This window comes from Artemia sp. Qi Xiang Cuo, chromosome 6, assembly GCF_049724085.1.
Source record: "Artemia sp. Qi Xiang Cuo chromosome 6, ASM4972408v1, whole genome shotgun sequence".
Classification (NCBI taxonomy): Eukaryota; Metazoa; Arthropoda; class Branchiopoda; order Anostraca; family Artemiidae; genus Artemia; species Artemia sp. Qi Xiang Cuo.
Genome location: NC_142799.1, coordinates 51652745 through 51670111, shown reverse-complemented (window position 1 = coordinate 51670111; position 17367 = coordinate 51652745). Strand labels below are relative to the sequence as shown.

General features: G+C 35.0%; 1 protein-coding gene across 1 annotated transcript in view; it reads left to right on the top strand.

Moving 5' to 3' along the window:
- LOC148951354 (uncharacterized) overlaps nucleotides 1-17367 on the top strand; it is a 162255-nt gene that overhangs the window by 14464 nt on the left and 130424 nt on the right. Inside the window, exon 2 of the mRNA XM_089090814.1 lies at nucleotides 7098-7388. Coding sequence (XP_088946940.1) covers nucleotides 7098-7388 — 291 coding nt within the window. The remainder of the gene's footprint in view (nucleotides 1-7097; nucleotides 7389-17367) is intronic.

Genomic DNA, 17367 nt, shown 5'->3' with positions numbered 1-17367 from the left:
ATGAAAATTAAGAGCAAAGACACAAGCGGTTAGTAGACATATGACACCGAACAAGTGAGGGAGTCAAAAATGAAAATGAAGAGCCGCGACTCAATGAAAATCAACATAGACAGCGAGAATCAAAATGTGTCAAAATTGAAAATGATAGCGATAATGATTGGGCTTGGGATTTTGACATGGATAAGGGTCATCAATGCCTACCATGCCTTTGTTAAAAAAACAAAGGTTTGGTGATAGGTATTTCATAATGACGAAAGATAAGCCGAGGTAAAACGAATCAAAAAACTTGAAAATGATAGCGATGATGATTGGGTTTTGGATTTTGACATAGATAAGGTCATAAATACATACCATACCTTTGAAAATCAAAATATGGACTAGATAAATCGTTGGAAGAAAACGAAGTGTTTATCCCACCACCTTAAAAATTAAAAGAACAAAGGTTCAGCGATATGCACTTCATAATGACGAAAGATAAGCCGAAGTAAAATGAACCAAACAAATTAAAAACGATAAAAATGATGATTGGGCTTTGGATTTTGATATGGATAAGGCCATCGATGCATACCCTACCTTTGAAAATCAAAATATGGACTAGATAAATCGTTGGAAGAAAAAGAAGTGTTTGTCCCACCACCTGAACAATTAAAAGAAACTAAGGTTCAGTATTATGTCTTTTCTAATGACAAAAGGCAGTCCAAGGCAAAAGAAGAAGTTTTTGGCCAACCACCTGAACAATTAAAAGAAACAAAGGTGGTCGTCAATGCCTTCCGTACCTTGTAAAATCAAAAAACCTGGACTAGATAAATCGTTGGAAGAAAAAGAAGCTTTTGTCCTATTACTTGAACAATTGAAAGAAACAAAGGTTCGATGATATATCTTTCATAATGGAAAAAAATAAAACGAAGCAAAAGTTAAAGGTAAAATAAAAAAAATATAATTTTAATAGCGAACCGCTTCCAATTTAAGGTCCATTTTGATGTCATGAAATCCAGAAAAGGCTAAAATTTGTCTGCGTTTAGAAGACAAGCGACAGTGAGAATCTATATATATATATATATATATATATAGAAGCCTGCCACCTGCCGAGTACTGGGCCTCGCCGAGCCCCGGTGGCGATATATATATGTATATATATACAGGTATATATATATATATCAAACAGTTCGTGGTAACGAACTGTAAGGAGCGACCCGGCTAAATAGTAACCGAAACTCTAAAAAACGGAATTTTGATACCAATAGATACATCGAAAGAATCATATTTTTATTTTGATTTCAAATATATAAGTTTCATCAAGTTTAATCTTACTTATCAAAAGTTACACGCCTGAGAAAATTTGGCTGATTTTCGAAAAATGGGAGAAAGACCCCTAAAAGTTATAGAAACTTAATGAAAATCACACCATCATATTCAGCGTATCAGAGAACACTACTGTAGAGGTTTTCAAGCTCCTATCTGCAAAAATTTGGAATTTTCTATTTTTTGCCATAAGAAAGATCACGGATGCGTGTTTATTTTTTTTTTTTTTTATTTGTTTTATTGTTTTCTTTTCCCAGGAGCTATGTTAATGACCCCGTAGTCCTAGAATTTCGTGAAAAGTCTTGTTGGAATTGAAAATAAAAGGTATAGTCCCATTTTTAAGTGACAAAAAAATAGAAATCAACTAGGCCCCTCCCATGCTCATTTTTTTTTCCCGAAGTCACCCGATCAAAATTTGAGATAGCCATTTTGTTCAGCATGGTCGAAAATATTATAACTATGTCTTTTAGGATGACTTAATCCCTCGAAGCCCCCAGGGGGAGGGCTGAAAGTTATGAACTTTACCCAATGTTTACATATAGTATTGGTTATGGGGAAGTATACAGACGTTTTGAGGGGGAATTTTTTCTAGTAGGGGGGGGGGGGCGGGGGGGTCGGGGTGGATATGGGATAATCTTTTCATGAAGGGAGTTTTCCTGGGGGAAGGGACATTGCTATGAAGGGGGCGCCGGATTTCAAATCATTATTTAAAAAAAAATCAGAAATTAAATATAAAAAAAACAAGTTTTTCAACAGAAAGTAAGGAGCAACATCAAAACTTAAAACGAACAAAAAAATATTAGCTATATGATTGGGCTCACCTTCTAGTCAATGCCTCGCTCTTTAAGCCAAAGATTTTTTAGTACTTTCAAAAGAGCTATTTATTCTAATTAACGGCCTTTGTGATTAAGGGGTCATTTTTAAAGAATTGGAACAAAATTTTGTTTACTTATTCAATGATGGTGAACCAAAAAAAAAGCTGCATTAACTAAAAAACGATCAGAAATTAAATAAAAAAAACAAGTTTTTTCAACTGAAAGTAAGGAGCGACATTAAAACTTAAAACGAATAGAAATTATTCCGTATATGAAACGGGCTGTCCCCTCCTCAACGCCTTGCTCTTTACGCTAAAGTTTGACTCTGTCTCACAACTTTATTCTTTAAAACAATAAAAAACTTTAGCGTAAAGAGCAAGGCGTTGAGGAGGGGACAGCCCGCCGTTCATATACGGAATAATTTCTGTTCGTTTTAAGTTTTAATGTCGCTCCTTACTTTCAGTTTAAAAAACTTGTTTTTTTTTATTTAATGCATACAGGTGGCGGGACAAAAACTTCTTCTTTTGCCTTTGCTTGTCTTTTGTCATTAAAATTGCTTAAGGAACAAAAAACTTTTTAACAAAAAATATTTTTAACGAGGAATTACAACAATTCCAAAACCTTAAAAAAGAAAACCAAAAGTTTGAGCTTAGTAGAAATCGTTGTAAGAAATCGGACTGGATGTAATGATCAAATATCTTGAACAAACTTCAGTGTGAAAAGACATTGAATTGCGGAAAGAGAAAAAAAGGGGGAATTGCACAAATAATTGTATATATTCTAACAAGTGATTACAACAATTCAAAAACTGTAAAAAATAAAGCCAAAAGTTTAAAGCTTAGTAGAAATCGTTGTTAGAAATTGGACTTGCTGTAATAATCAAATATCTCTGAATAGACTTTAGTATGAAAAGAGATTTAATTGGCGTAAAGATCAAAAAAAGAAACTGGTAATTGCAAAAATATTTGTATATATATTTTAATAAGGGATTACAACAATTCGAAAACCTTAAACAATAAAACCCAAAGTTTGAAGCTTAGTAGAAATCGTTGTTAGAAATCGGGCTTGCTGTAATAATCAAATATCTTTGAATAAACTTTAGTATGAAAAGAGATTTAATTGCGTAAAGAGCAAAAAACCTGGCAATTGCAAAAATATTTGTATGTCTTTTAACAAGGGATTACAACAATTTAAAAACCTTAAAGAATAAAACCAAAAGTTTGAAGCTTAGCGGAAATCGTTGTTGGAAATCGGACTTGCTGTAATAATCAAATATTTTTGAATAGATTGCAGTGTGAAAAAACAAATAATTGCGCAAAGAGCAAAAAACTGGTAATGCAAAAATATTTGTATATATTTTAACAAGGGATTAAAAAAATTCAAAAACCTTTAAAAAAAAACCAAAAGTTTGAAGCTTAGTAGAAATTGTTGTTAGAAATCGGACGTATTGTAATAATAAAATATATATGAATAGATTTCAGTATGAAAATATATTTAATTGAGAAAAGAGCCAAAAAACTGGCAATTGCAAAAATATTTGTATGTATTTTAACAAGGGATTGCAGCAATTCAAAAACATTAAAAAACAAAACCAAAAGTTTGAAGCTTAGTAGAAATCGTTGTTAGAAATCGGACTTGCTGTAATAATCAAATATCTTGAACAGACTGCAGTATGAAAAGAAAGTTAATTGCGCAAAAAAACTGGTAATTGCAAAAATATTCGTATATATTTTAACAAGGGATTACAACAATTCAAAAACCTTAAAAAATAAAACCAAACATTTGAAGCCTAGTAGAAATCGTTGTTAGAAATCAGACTTGCTGTAATAGTCAAATATCTTTGAGTATACTTCAGTTTGAAAAAAAAAACAAAACAAAAAACATTTAAACAAGGCATTACAACAATTCAAAAACCTTAAGCCACAATGAGAATCCATTTATAGAAACTTGCCGCGTGCCAAGTTTTTTTTATTGGACCTTTAACTTTTGAATTGGCTTCTCTTTTGTCATTATGAAAAACATATCGCCGAACCTTTGTTTCTTATAATTGTTCAGGTGGTGAGACAAAACTTCTTTTTTATTCCAACGATTTATCTAGTCCGGGTTTTTTGTTTTCAAAGGTATGACGGCATTGACGACCACCTTTGTTTTTTTTTTATTGTTCAGGCGGTTGGACAAAAACTTCTTCTTTGCCTTGGCTTGTCTTTTGTCATTATGAAAGACATATCGTCGAACCTTTGTTTCTTTTAATCGTTGGGGTGGCGGGGCAAAAACTTCTTTTTCTTCCAACTATTTATCTAGTCCATATTTTGATTTTCAAAGGTACGGTAGACATTGATGACCCTATCCATGCCAAAATCCAAAACCCAATCACCAAGGGATTACAAGGGATTACAACAATTTAAAAACCTTGAAAAATAAAATCAAAAGTTTGAAGTCTAGTATAAATTGTTGTTAGAAATCGGACATGCTGTAATAATCAAATATCTTTGGGTAGATTCCAGTATAAAAAGAGATTAAATTGCGTAAAGAGCAAAAAAACTAATTATTTTAAAAGTGTGGTTATATATGTTAGCGAGGAATTAAAATAATTCAAAAACCTTAAAAAGTAAAACCAAAAGTTTGAAGCCTAGCAAAAAGCATAGTTAGAAATTGTATTTGATGTAATAATTCAATATCTTTGAAAAGACACAGAATTAAAATAGATAAAATTGTGTAAAGAGCAAAAAACTGGTCATTGCAAAAATGTTTGTATATCTTTTAACAAGGCATTACAACAATTCAAAAACCTTAAGCCACAATGAGAATCCATTTATAGAAACTTGCCGCGTGCCAAGTTTTTTTTATTGGACCTTTAACTTTTGAATTGGCTTTTCTTTTGTCATTATGAAAAACATATCGCCGAACCTTTGTTTCTTATAATTGTTCAGGTGGTGAGACAAAACTTCTTTTTTATTCCAACGATTTATCTAGTCCGGGTTTTTTGTTTTCAAAGGTATGACGGCATTGACGACCACCTTTGTTTTTTTTGATTGTTCAGGTGGTTTGGCAAAAACTTCTTCTTTTGCCTTGGCTTGTCTTTTGTCATTATGAAAGACATATCGTCGAACCTTTGTTTCTTTTAATCGTTGGGGTGGCGGGGCAAAAACTTCTTTTTCTTCCAACTATTTATCTAGTCCATATTTTGATTTTCAAAGGTACGGTAGACATTGATGACCTTATCCATGCCAAAATCCAAAACCCAATCACCATCGCTATAATTCCCAATTTATTTTGTTTATTTTACCTCGGCTTATCTTTCTTCATTATGAAATACATTTCGCCGAACCTTTGTTTTTTTTTAACAAAGGTATGGTAGGCATTGATGACCTTATCCATGTCAAAATCTCAAACCTAATCATCATCGATATCATTTTCAATTTTGACACGTTTTGATTCTCGCTGTCCAGGCTGATTTCCATTGATTCGCTCATATGTTCGGTGTCGCATGTCTTCTAACCGCGTGAGTCTTTGCTCTTCATTTTCAGTTTTATTTTCTCACATGCTCGGTGTTGCATGTCTTCTAACCGCGTGCCTTTGCTCTTCATGTTAATTTTTGACAAGCCGCCACTGTTCTTCTAACCGCGTGTGTCTTTGCTCTTTATTTTTATTTTTGACACGCCGTCACTTTTTTCTAACCGTGTGTGTCTTTGCTCTTCATTTTTATTTTTGAATCGCTCACTTTCTCGGTGTCGTATGTGTTCTAACCACGTGTGTCTTTGCTCTTCATTTTCGTTTTTAAAACGCTCTAATTGTCGATTTTTTTATCTTATAACCGCCCCTGTCTTTGTGTTTTGACACGTTTTTGGATTTTGGTTACTCCTGACAATTTAACAATGGCCTTTGCTTTAGCTGTCCGTATTGGTGTTGCCGTAATTGATGGTCCAGGTTGTCGAATTTCACATCTTACCACGTATGATAGTTCAGGTGTTGGTTCCAAAGAATCATCATTTATAGTAACTACAACTGCAAATTTTCGTTTTTTGGGCCTTCCAACAGACATTATATTATATAAATAACTGTTGCGTTGGAAACTCTATGATGTCATAAGAAATGTTTATATGATGACTAACATAGTACATGACGTCATTTGCATAAAACGAATATTAAGGCTCTTAACGAATTTTTTCAGACTTCTGATCTATCTAGATCATTTTTCTTATGTGATAATACTCCAAGATACCAGTTTTTTCGAAAAAATATAAAGCCGTTTTCGAGAAATAGAACATATACACATACAATTATTGCTCACACATTAAGATAGTATCTAATATACTAATATACTAATATACGTATCTAATTTAGTGTGGGAAACTAATAAGAGAAGAAAATCAAGTTCGTTTAACTAAGTAACGAACGATGTACTTTCCAGTGTCGCATTTAAAACTAAGTAACGAACGATGTACTTTCCAGTGTCGCATTTATAATTAAGTGTTCTTCTGACCACTTTGTATAGACAGAACTGTTTGCAACTCGGGAGAGGGCTCACTCGATTTAAAATTAACATTTATATTACCAAATGAATGTTCAAAAGGGAAAAGACGAGAAGCAGCACTTCCTCCCTCGCTCGGTTTTTTCTTGGGGCATAACTGTTGCCTTTCGTTTCCTTTTGTGAGAGATGAATCATGTTAAATATATATTTACATATATAGGAACAAATTTATTCACAACAACATTAACGAATAATGTGAACACATCAATATAATCTTGACTTTTAACTAAAGTAGAGGTATTCGTCAAAATTCTTTTATGGTCTACTTTATGCACGTTCAGAATTTAACTGTTGGCTCACTATGCGATGAAATTAGTCCGCTTTGTTGTTTAGATGCGGCGACTCTCAAGACTCCTGTATCCCATTATAAAGCTCACGTTATATTTCCTTGCACTGATATAAGTTAAGAGTGTCGTTATAGAAAATAATGTATTGTTTTTTAATTTAAGAAGTCTGTAAGCAATGGTCCAGCTCCTATAGAAGCTTCACATCAACGTCAGCTATCACTTAATCAAGAGGAAATTCAAGGGAGGCTGATAAAAAACAAAACTCTTTTGAACGTTGTGGAGCCTACTCTCTCCAATCATTCTCTGGATTTGTTCTTAGGAATCCTTCAACGAAGAATTGAGCACGATAAAGACGCACTCTTCCAGCATACCCAATTGAGAAAGGAAATGAAGGAAAATGGAGATGGTCCTATCGCCAATCTTCTAATGCGTTATAGCTTCGGATGTGAGAAAGTAAGTATATATATATATATATATATATATATATATATATATATATATATATATATATATATATATATATATATATATATATATATATATATATATATATATATATATATATATATATATATATATATATATATATATATATATATATATATATATTTATGTTGGCAATGTTAATATAACTCAGTTATAAAGTTTATGTTTAGATTTCTAAGGAGAAAAAAAAAAACAGCAGGCAAGAGGGGTAGAGGGAGAGAGAGAAAGATATATGCATACGTCCATATAACGGTGCGGGAAGCTGATAATTGAGGAAAATAAAATTCGATTCAAAAGCTAAGTAAAGAACGATGTGCTTTCCATGTCGTATTTATTTGTAATTGTTTTCTTGGCCATTTTGTATAGAAAGAATTTTTTTAGCTACTTGGAAGCAGGGGCTTACTTTGCTATGGGTCAGAGGGCAACTGCCCCTCCCAGACCTTGATCCCCTCAGACCCCAGGTTTGCCCCTGCTCCCGGGAAATCGAATCCAGCTTTGCCCCCCTCCCCCAGGATTTTGACAAAACTACGCCACTGCTCGGGAGAGGGCTTACTCGATCTAAAATGAAAATTTACATTGCCATTTGAATGTTCTATTTGGACAAGACCAGAAGCAGCACTCCCTCCCTTACTCGGTTTTGCGTTAGGACACAACTGTTTCCTCCTTGGCATGGAATCGACATTTTGAGATAGCTGCTTTACTAAATATTATTAAAAAGTCCAAACAATGTGCCTCGAGGGGGGGGGGCATGAAATATTCAGCATTAGGGGAAAAGACTCAAAATATGGGAAGGGTCATTCTTGATAGATTTATTTCAATAAAAAAGATGGGTATGCTGCATATTCTTGAAGTGGAATCATACAAAGAATTAAAATCCTTACAATAGTGATACCAAATTTAGTTCATGATCTCTTCATGCCCCCACTGCTCCCTTGTCAAGTTTTCAGCTGAGAGGTAGACACATGTTGCACCTTTTTTAAAATGGAATCATTCAAGATTTTCAATTTTATTCTTAAATCGGAGAAAAAGCGAGCCAAGTCAAAACTGCACCCCCCCCTCTTACTACCATCTTCTTAACAGAAATGTAGGCAAGTAGCACGTTGTTAAAACTAGGAAAATTGTATTGATTTTCAGTTTTTATTGGGTTCGTAAAGTCTACCTACGGGCCTTCAAACACCCCCTGTTCTTTCAGTGCCAACGTTATGCAGTCAGGTTGGTATGTTGTAGTGTACTTGAAACGGATTCACGCAAGGATTTTAAGTCCGTATGACTCAAGAAGCAAGGTGGGCTATTGGGCCGTCCAACACTCCCCGCCACATCACATATTTTTTAGCAGATAGGTAAAACTTTTGCATCTTATTTAAAACATAATCATGCAACTATTTTCACAATGTATAATGGAGGAACAAATTCTGCCTGACGCACATCCAAAATTACTACACTGCCACCAAGAACATTTTAGGAGAAAGTGGCCATGTGGCATCAAACTTGCATCACCAACGTTTTTTCAGTTTGTATGATTGGAGACACAAAGTGGGACTTCGGCCCCTTCATCATCGCTCCCTCCCCACCAGGCTTTTCTGCTGAGGGTTAAATAGGTTTTTTCTTCTTTAATCGGTTTTAAACTTATGGAGTAAATACCTTGAGCCAATGGGACTGAGAGGATGGATTTTAAGAGGCATACTCCGTACCCAAGTCCCATCTACCTTTTATTACGATAGGAGCCTACACTGAGTCATTTGAAATTTGGTTGCCACAAAGCTAAAGTCGTGGGGTACTCCCAAGGAATTTTAGACATCTGGATTTTCTCATTTGAGACAATGACAGACATCTAAATTTCAGAAGTTGGCAATTTCTGAAGTATGAAACTTCGAAGCCTTTTAGTGTCTTGCCTCTAAAGGTCAGTGTTCGATCATTTGTTTTGAAAGTCATTCTGGTATTCGGCCTGCCTATTAAATTTCAAGTGACTCTCATCACTTTTAATTGCTTGGTCACAGAAAAACAGAAAGTTTACCCGTAAAAAATGTTGCTCAAAAAGTTTCGGAACGCTTATTGGTTTAATGTTTCTCAGAAAAATACAAAAAAAGGTAAGATAATGAGGAAATTTGTTAAGACAGTGAAATACTTGATCTATTCCAATATTTCGGCTATATATTCATCAGCCGTCATCAGCGAAATGCAATACAAAACAAACAAAAAGAAAACAGACTTACTCAAAAATTAACAACAATAAAGCAAATTTTATAAACTAAAATCATAAAACAATTATAAAATAAATCATAAAGAGTCTAAATTTCCTCGCTTTACATATGTTCAGTCTTGGCTGAACTGCACTTATTTCAAATTTCAGTGACTATATCACTGTATTTTGCTTATCTTTGATTTATTGCAGCTTTTTAATTTTCTTTGAAAAGCTTCTATATTCAAGGCTTATCTTAATTTTTATTTGCAGAACCTTTTTTAAATCAATGTCTATTCGTTTTAATTGAATTTTTTTTTTACTGGTTAACAATACAAATATTTACAAAGCTTTTATTTTGTTTTTCTGTATCAAACAGTTCGTGGTAACGAACTGTAAGTAAGGAGCGACCCGGCTCAATGGTAACCGAAACTCTAAAAAACGGGATTTTGATACCAATAGATACATCAAAAGAATCAGATTTTAATTTTAATTTCAAATATATAAGTTTAGTAAGTTTAATCTTACCCATCAAAAGTTAAGCGCCTGAGAAAATTTGGCTGAGTTTCGAAAAAAGGGGGAAAGACCGCTTAAAAGTTATAGAACCTTAATGAAATTTACACCATCATATTCAGAGTGTCAGAGAACCCTACTGTAGAGTTTTCAAGCACCTATCTATCAAATTGTGAAATTTTCCATTTTTGACCAGAAAAAAGATCACGGATGCGTGTTTATTTGTGTGTTTGTTTGTTTTGTTTTTTTTCCCAGGGGCGATTGTATCGACCTAGTTGTCGTAGAATATTGTGGGAGAGCTCATTTGAACGGAAATTAAAAGTTCTAGTGCCCTTTTTAAGTGACCAAAAAAAATACAGGGCAACCAGGCCCCCTCCCACGCTCATTTTTTTCCCAAAGTCACCCGATCAAAATTTTGAGATAGCCAATTTTGTTCAGAATGTTCGAAAATATGATGAAAATTTCTTTTAGGATGACTTGATCCCCCAAAGTCCCCAGGGGGAGGGCTGAAAGTTATGAATTTTACTCAATGTTAACATATAGTATTGGTTATTGGGAAGTATACAGACTTTTTCAGAGGAGATTTTTTCTGGTAGGTGGGAGAAGGAAAGGGTCGGGGGCTATATGGAAGGATCTTTCCATGAAGGAAGTTTTCATGGGGGAAGGGACATTGCTATGAAGGGGGCGCCGGATTTCCCAGCATTATTAAAGAAAAAGATCAGGAATTAAATAAAAAAAAACAAGTTTTTCAACTGATCAACTGATTGTGATTAAGAGGTCATTTTTGAAGAACTGGAAAAAAAAAGAACTATAGTTTAAAGAGCAGGGTATTGACTAGGGGGCGAACCCCCTAATATACGTGTTAAAAATTTATGAATATAGAAGTTCGTTACGTAAGTTAATTCTAAGTTACGTATATTTATTACTAATAAAAACGTTCGTAAATAAAATTAAACAAGTTTCGAGAAAGCCATTTAACCAAATATAATATGAAAAATTTGTTTTAATTATTCATGTACGGTGAGCCAAAATCAAAACCTGCATTAATTCAAAAACGTTCAAAAATTAAATAAAAAAACAAGTTTTTTTACTGAAAGTCAGGAACGACGTTAAAACTTAAAACGAACAGAAGTTATTCCGTATATGAAGGGGACTGTATCCTCCTCAACGCCTCGCTCTTTACGCTAAAGTTTGACTTTCTAAAAACTCTATTTTTTTAAACAATAAAAAAACCTTACCATAAAGAGCGAGGCGTTGAGGAGGGGACAGCCCCCTTCATATACGGAATAATTTCTGTTCGTTTTAAGTTTTAACGTCGTTCCTTACTTTCAGTTAAAAAAACTTGTTTTTTTTATTTAATACAACTTAGATTCTGGCTTGTTATTTGTATTTCAGACAAAAATTGTAACAAAGTTGAACTATAGTTGTGCTATAGAACTGAAGAACTGAAGCCACACTGATCCCCATCATGTTAAAACATTGGATATAGAAGTATATTAGAGTAAAGAACATATATTAGAATACAGAACCTTGAATATAGAATTCTATCGCACATTATTTGAAATAAGCGCAATATACTAAAAACAGATTTAATTTTGAATAGGTTATGCTTTTGTCTCAAGCATGAACTGTCAGATATAAAAGTCCATGTGTAAATCTGGGTGGTAATTATCTTATCTATTCCCTGATCTGGAACGTACTGTTCCAAAAATAAAGTTCTTTTTTTATGATTCCTCTTGCGAAGAAAATAATAGTGCTCTCTTTTCTGCGTGACGAACTCTGGGTAATATTAATATCCAACGCCTGTTTTATTCCTTTATTTTTGGATGAGTTAGAATTTTATCAAAAACATGGATAATTTTCATTCATATTTAAAATTTAATTCAAATCTGAGAAATCTACATTGATATAAGTTTGGTTTTAAGAATAGCCAAGAAAAAAGTAGGTACAAAAAAAAAATCATCTAGCCCTGGAAAACAAGTACAAAACCGTTGTGAATAATAACAAAGCAGTACTTTTAATGATGAAATTCAAAAAGAAAAGTTTTTTTCAACCGAAAATAAGGAGCAACATTCAAACCTAAAACGAACAAAAATTATTATTTATATGAGAGGAACCCCCTCCTTAACACCTCGCTCTTACCGCTAAAGTTTTTTAGTACTTAAAAATAATTTTCTTGTCGTTCTAATTACAAGACCTTGTGTTTCAGGAGTCGTTCTCAAAGAATTGGGACAAAATTCAAACTTTAGCGTAAAGAGCGAGGTGTTTAGAAGGACCCCTCTCATATACGTAATAATTTCTGTTCGTTATAAGTTTTAATTTTTCTCCTCACTTTTCAGTTGAAAAAAGTTTTTTTTTTTGCTTCAGATCATTTTTAAATAATGCCAGAAAATCCGACTCCACCTCCACGGAGAAATCTCCCCTCCCCATAGAAATATCCTCTAGACAATTTCATCCCGGCAAAAATTTATTCCGGACAATTACCCTTAACATCTCCACGCATAAAATTGAGTCTGCAAAGAGAAAGTCAAAATAAAGAATTTCGTATGGGAATTCTGGCAAATTCCCCAAGCGTAAAATTTCCCCTGAAAAGTCCAACCTTTGGAAACTTCCCTTTCCATGGATTATTTTCTCCGTGAAAAATACCCCCAGCAGAAGATCCCCACATCCAAAAAATGGTTACACACCTCCAATAACAAATACTGTCCGTAAACGATGATGACATTTTTTTTGTACCTAAAGACCTTTCGCCAGGGGCTGTGGGGGTCATGTTATCTTCAAACTTATATTTATTGTACCTTTCAACTATACTGAACAAAATGGCAATCAAAAATTTTGATCGGCCAATTTGGGGGAAAAGAGCGTGTTAGGGGGCCTAGTCGCTCTCAAATCTTTTTAGTCACCCCAAAAGGACACTAGACTTTTTAGTTTCCGTTCAAATAAGCTGTTTCCCCAGAACTTTGATATTTTTGGAATTTGCCATAATTTCCTATTTAGCCCTAATGCACCACTACGGAAGGAACTCTCTTTCCACCCACAGCCCTCAGGGCAAGGTTTGTAAGTTATGCCCTGGGGGCATATAAGGTTTTATAGTAAGCTTTGTCGTAAAAACTTGAAAAAGGGCTCATTCGATTAAAAATTGAAATGACTTGTGCCCTTTTTAACTGTCGAAAGTGATTGGAAGGCAATTAACACCCCTTCCACGCCCACCATTTTCCCAAACACATCCAATCAAAATTTTGAGATAGTGATTTTGTTCAACGCAGTTGAAAGTTCTACAAATTATATCTTCGAGCAGGACACTCCCCCTACAGTCTTCAGGGCAAGGGTTATAAGTTATGCCCTGGGGGGTATATAAGGTTTTTATTGAAAGCTTTGTCGTAAAAAACTTGAAAAAGGGCTCATTCGATTGGAAATTCAAAGGGCTAATGCCCTTTTTAATAGTCGAAAGTGATTGGAGGGCAACTAACCGGCCTTTGACGCCCACCTTTTCCCCAAACACATCCAATAAAAATTTTTTAGATAGCCCTTTTGTTCAACGTCGTTAAAAGTTTTGGAAATTAGATCATTGAGGATGATAACCCCCTTAGAGCAATCAGGGCAAGGGTTGTAAGTTATGCCATGGGGGCATATAAGGTTTTTATAGATAGCGATGTTGTAGAAACTTCAAAAAAGGCTCATTCGATTGGAAATTGAAAGGGCTAGAATAGTCGAAAGTGATTGCACGGAAACTAACCCCTCTCACACCCACCATTTCCTCAGACACATCCAATCAAGATTTTGAGATATCCATTTTGTTCAACGTAGTTGATAGTTCTGGAAATTAGGTCTTTGAGGATGATAACCCTCCCCCCACAGCCCTCAGGGTAAGGGTTGTAAGTTATGCCTTGGGGGAATATAAGGTTTTTGTAGAAAAGTTTTCGTAGAAACTTCAAAAAGAGCTTATTCGATTGGAAATTGAAAGGGCTACTGCCCTTTTTGATAGTCAAAGTCATTGGATGGCAACTAACCTCCCTCTCACGTCCACCATTTTCCCAAACACAACCAATCAAAATTTTGAGATAGCCTTTTTGTTCGACATAGTTGAAAGTTCTGGAAATTATGTCTTTGAGGATGACAAACCCCCAAAACCCCTCAGGGCTAGGGTTGTAAGTTATGCCCTGGGGCCATATAAGGTTTTTTTAGATAGCGTTGTCGTACGAACTTGAAAAAGGGCTCACTCAATTAGAAATTGAACGGGCTAGTGTCCTTTTTAAAAGTCAAAAATGATCGGAGGGCAACTAACCCCCATCTCACACCCACCATTTCCCCGAATACATCCAATCAAAATTTTGAGATAGCCACTTTTTTCAACGTACACGGTAAAAAATCCGTTCGCACTTTTACGCTAAATTATGGTGCAACAAGTGGGCCTTATGCTAAAAAAGCGTACTTTTACTAACGGACGCTAATTCAGCGTGTTTCAGTAAGAGGGCTAAAAATGAGGTCTTCTAACGTACATTGTGACTGATTTAACGTTATTGGCGGATCCACTGTATTCATCACAGCCAATCCCTGTGATCCTGAAATTGCAATTTTTCAACATAAAATAACCCTTTTCTGTTGCGAAACTACAGTCATTTAGCGTAATTTTTCGTTAGTTTGACGTGAGAGGCGTGGCCTTCCAGTTTCATTTCTACCTATCAAAGAAGCCTCCGCGTCTTGATTCTTTGGCGTACAATTACGCTCCTTTAGCGTAAATGGATAATGATTAGCCGTTAGGGGTCGGGCAACCCATAAAAGTTTATATGGGAGGGGGGTCTGCACGTGATTTTTTGGGGTCAGGACAAAATAATTTTTTTGGAGCAGGGAGGGTCCCGATTTGAAATTTTGAATTGCAATTTTAGAATTTGATTAATTGCAAAATTAATATAGTACAACTATTATTCAAACCAGAATTATTGTTCAATAATTGTTAAAAATAGTCTATAATCTAACTGTTGTATTACAATTAAATCGTTTCCAACTGCAAACAGGTTGTCAAACGACTGGAAAAAAGTAGTTTGACAGGTGTACCGCAATCGAATCCTATTGTATTGAACAAAAAAACAGCTTTTTCAACTGAAAGTAAGGAGCAACATTAAAACTTGAAACGAACCAACATTATTATCTATATGATAGGGTTCGCCCCTTAGTCGATACCTACCTCTTTACGATTAAGTTCGAATTCCAATTCTTTAAGAATGACCCTTGAAGCACAAAGGCCGTTTAATTAAAATAGATAGCTCTTTTGAAAGTACTAAAACAAAGTTTAGCGTAAAGAACGAGGTATTGACTAGGGGGCAAACCTCCTCATATACGTAATAATTTCTGATTATTATAAGTTTTAATGTTGCTCCTTACTTCGAGTTGAAAAAACTTGTTTTTTTAGCTTAATTGCTGGCCTGTTTTTAAGTAATGCTTGGAAATCCGATGCTCCGTTCATCGAAATATACAGTCCCCCATGACAATATTGTCCCCCTTCATAGAAAAGTTTTGTAAATTAGGTCTTTGAGGATGAACCCCCCCCCCCCACACACATCCCTCAGGGTTAGGGTTGTAAGTTATGCCCTGGGGGCATATAAGGTTTTTATAAAAAGTGTTGCTGTAGAAACTTCAAAAAGGGCTTATTTTATTGGAAATTGAAAGGGCTAGTACCCTTTTTAATAGTCGAAACTGATTTAAGGGCAACTAACCCCCCTCTCACACTCACTATTTCCCAAACACATTCAATCAAAATTTTTAGATGACCATTTTGTTTAACGTTGTGTAAAATTCTGGAAATTATGTCTTTGAGGATGACAACCTCCCCCCCCCCCTCACTACCTTCAGGGCAAGGGTTGTAAGTTATGCCCTGGGGGCATATAAGGTTTTTATTGAAATCTTTGTCGTAGAAACTTGAAAAAGGGCTCAACCGTTTGGAAATTCAAAGGGCTAATGCCCTTTTTAATAGTCGAAAGCGATTTTAGAGAAACTACCCCCCCCTCACGGTTATTTTGGGCATATTTATTTTTTAACATAATTTAAATAAAACACATTACCGTCAGCATAACTAAAATAAAACATTCCAGTGTTTGAACCTTTTTGATAGTCAAAAGTGATTGGAAGGCAACTAACGCCCCTCTCACGCCCACCATTTCCCCAAATGCATCCAATCAAAATTTTGAGATAGACATTTTGTTCACAAGGGTTGTCGTAGCAACTTAAAAAAAGACTCATTCAACTGTGAATTGAAAGAGCTAGTGCCCTTACTAATGGTCAAAAGTGATCGAAGGGCAAATGCCCCCCCCCCACGGCCATCTTTTCCCCAAACACTTCCGATCAACATTTTGATATAGCCATTTTGTTGAATGTAGTTGAAGGGTCCTTAGATTATGTTTTTGAGTATGACAACCCCCTCAAAGCCCTCAGGGCTAAGGTTGTAAGTTATGCACTGGGGGCATATAATGTTTTTTTTTATAGAAAGTATTGTCGTAAAAGTTTCAAAAAGGACTCTTTCAATTTTAAATTAAGAGGGCTATTGCCCTTTTTAATAGTTGAAAGTAATCGGAGGGACAATCTCCTGTCCCCACGCCTATCATTTCCCCAAACACTTGTGATCAACATTTTGATATGGTAGCCAGTTTGTTTAACGTAGTTGAAAGGTTTGGAAATTATGTCTTTGAGGATGAAACACCTCCCCCCATAGCCCTCAGGACAAGGGTCGTAAGTTATGCCCTTGGGGCATATAAGGTTTTTATAGAAAGTTTTGTCGTAGCTGCTTCAAAAAGGGCTCATTCGATTGGAAATGGAGATAATAGTGCATTTTTTATTAGTCGAAAGTGATCAGATGGCAAATTTTCATATAGCCATTTACTTCAGACCATCAGAAAGGTCTGGAAATTATGTCTTTGAGGAAAACAAATCCCCCCAGCCCTAAGGGCAAGAGTTGTAAGTTATGCCTGGGGACACATAGGGTTTTTATAGAAAGTGTGGTCACATAAAATTCGGAAGGGGCTCATTGGATTGATAATCAGACGCTCTAGTGCTCTTTTTAAGATTCAAATTGATCTGAGGTCAGCTACCCTTTCCACCCTACAAACACGTCGTATTGTCCCGAAATGTGTCTAATAGCAATTTTGAGATAGCCATTCTATTCAAAATAGTCTAAACACCATATAACAAGGCCTTTGGGGTTGAAACAAACCCCAGAGATTAGGGACAAGGGTTGTAAGTTAAGCCCAAGGGGTATATAAG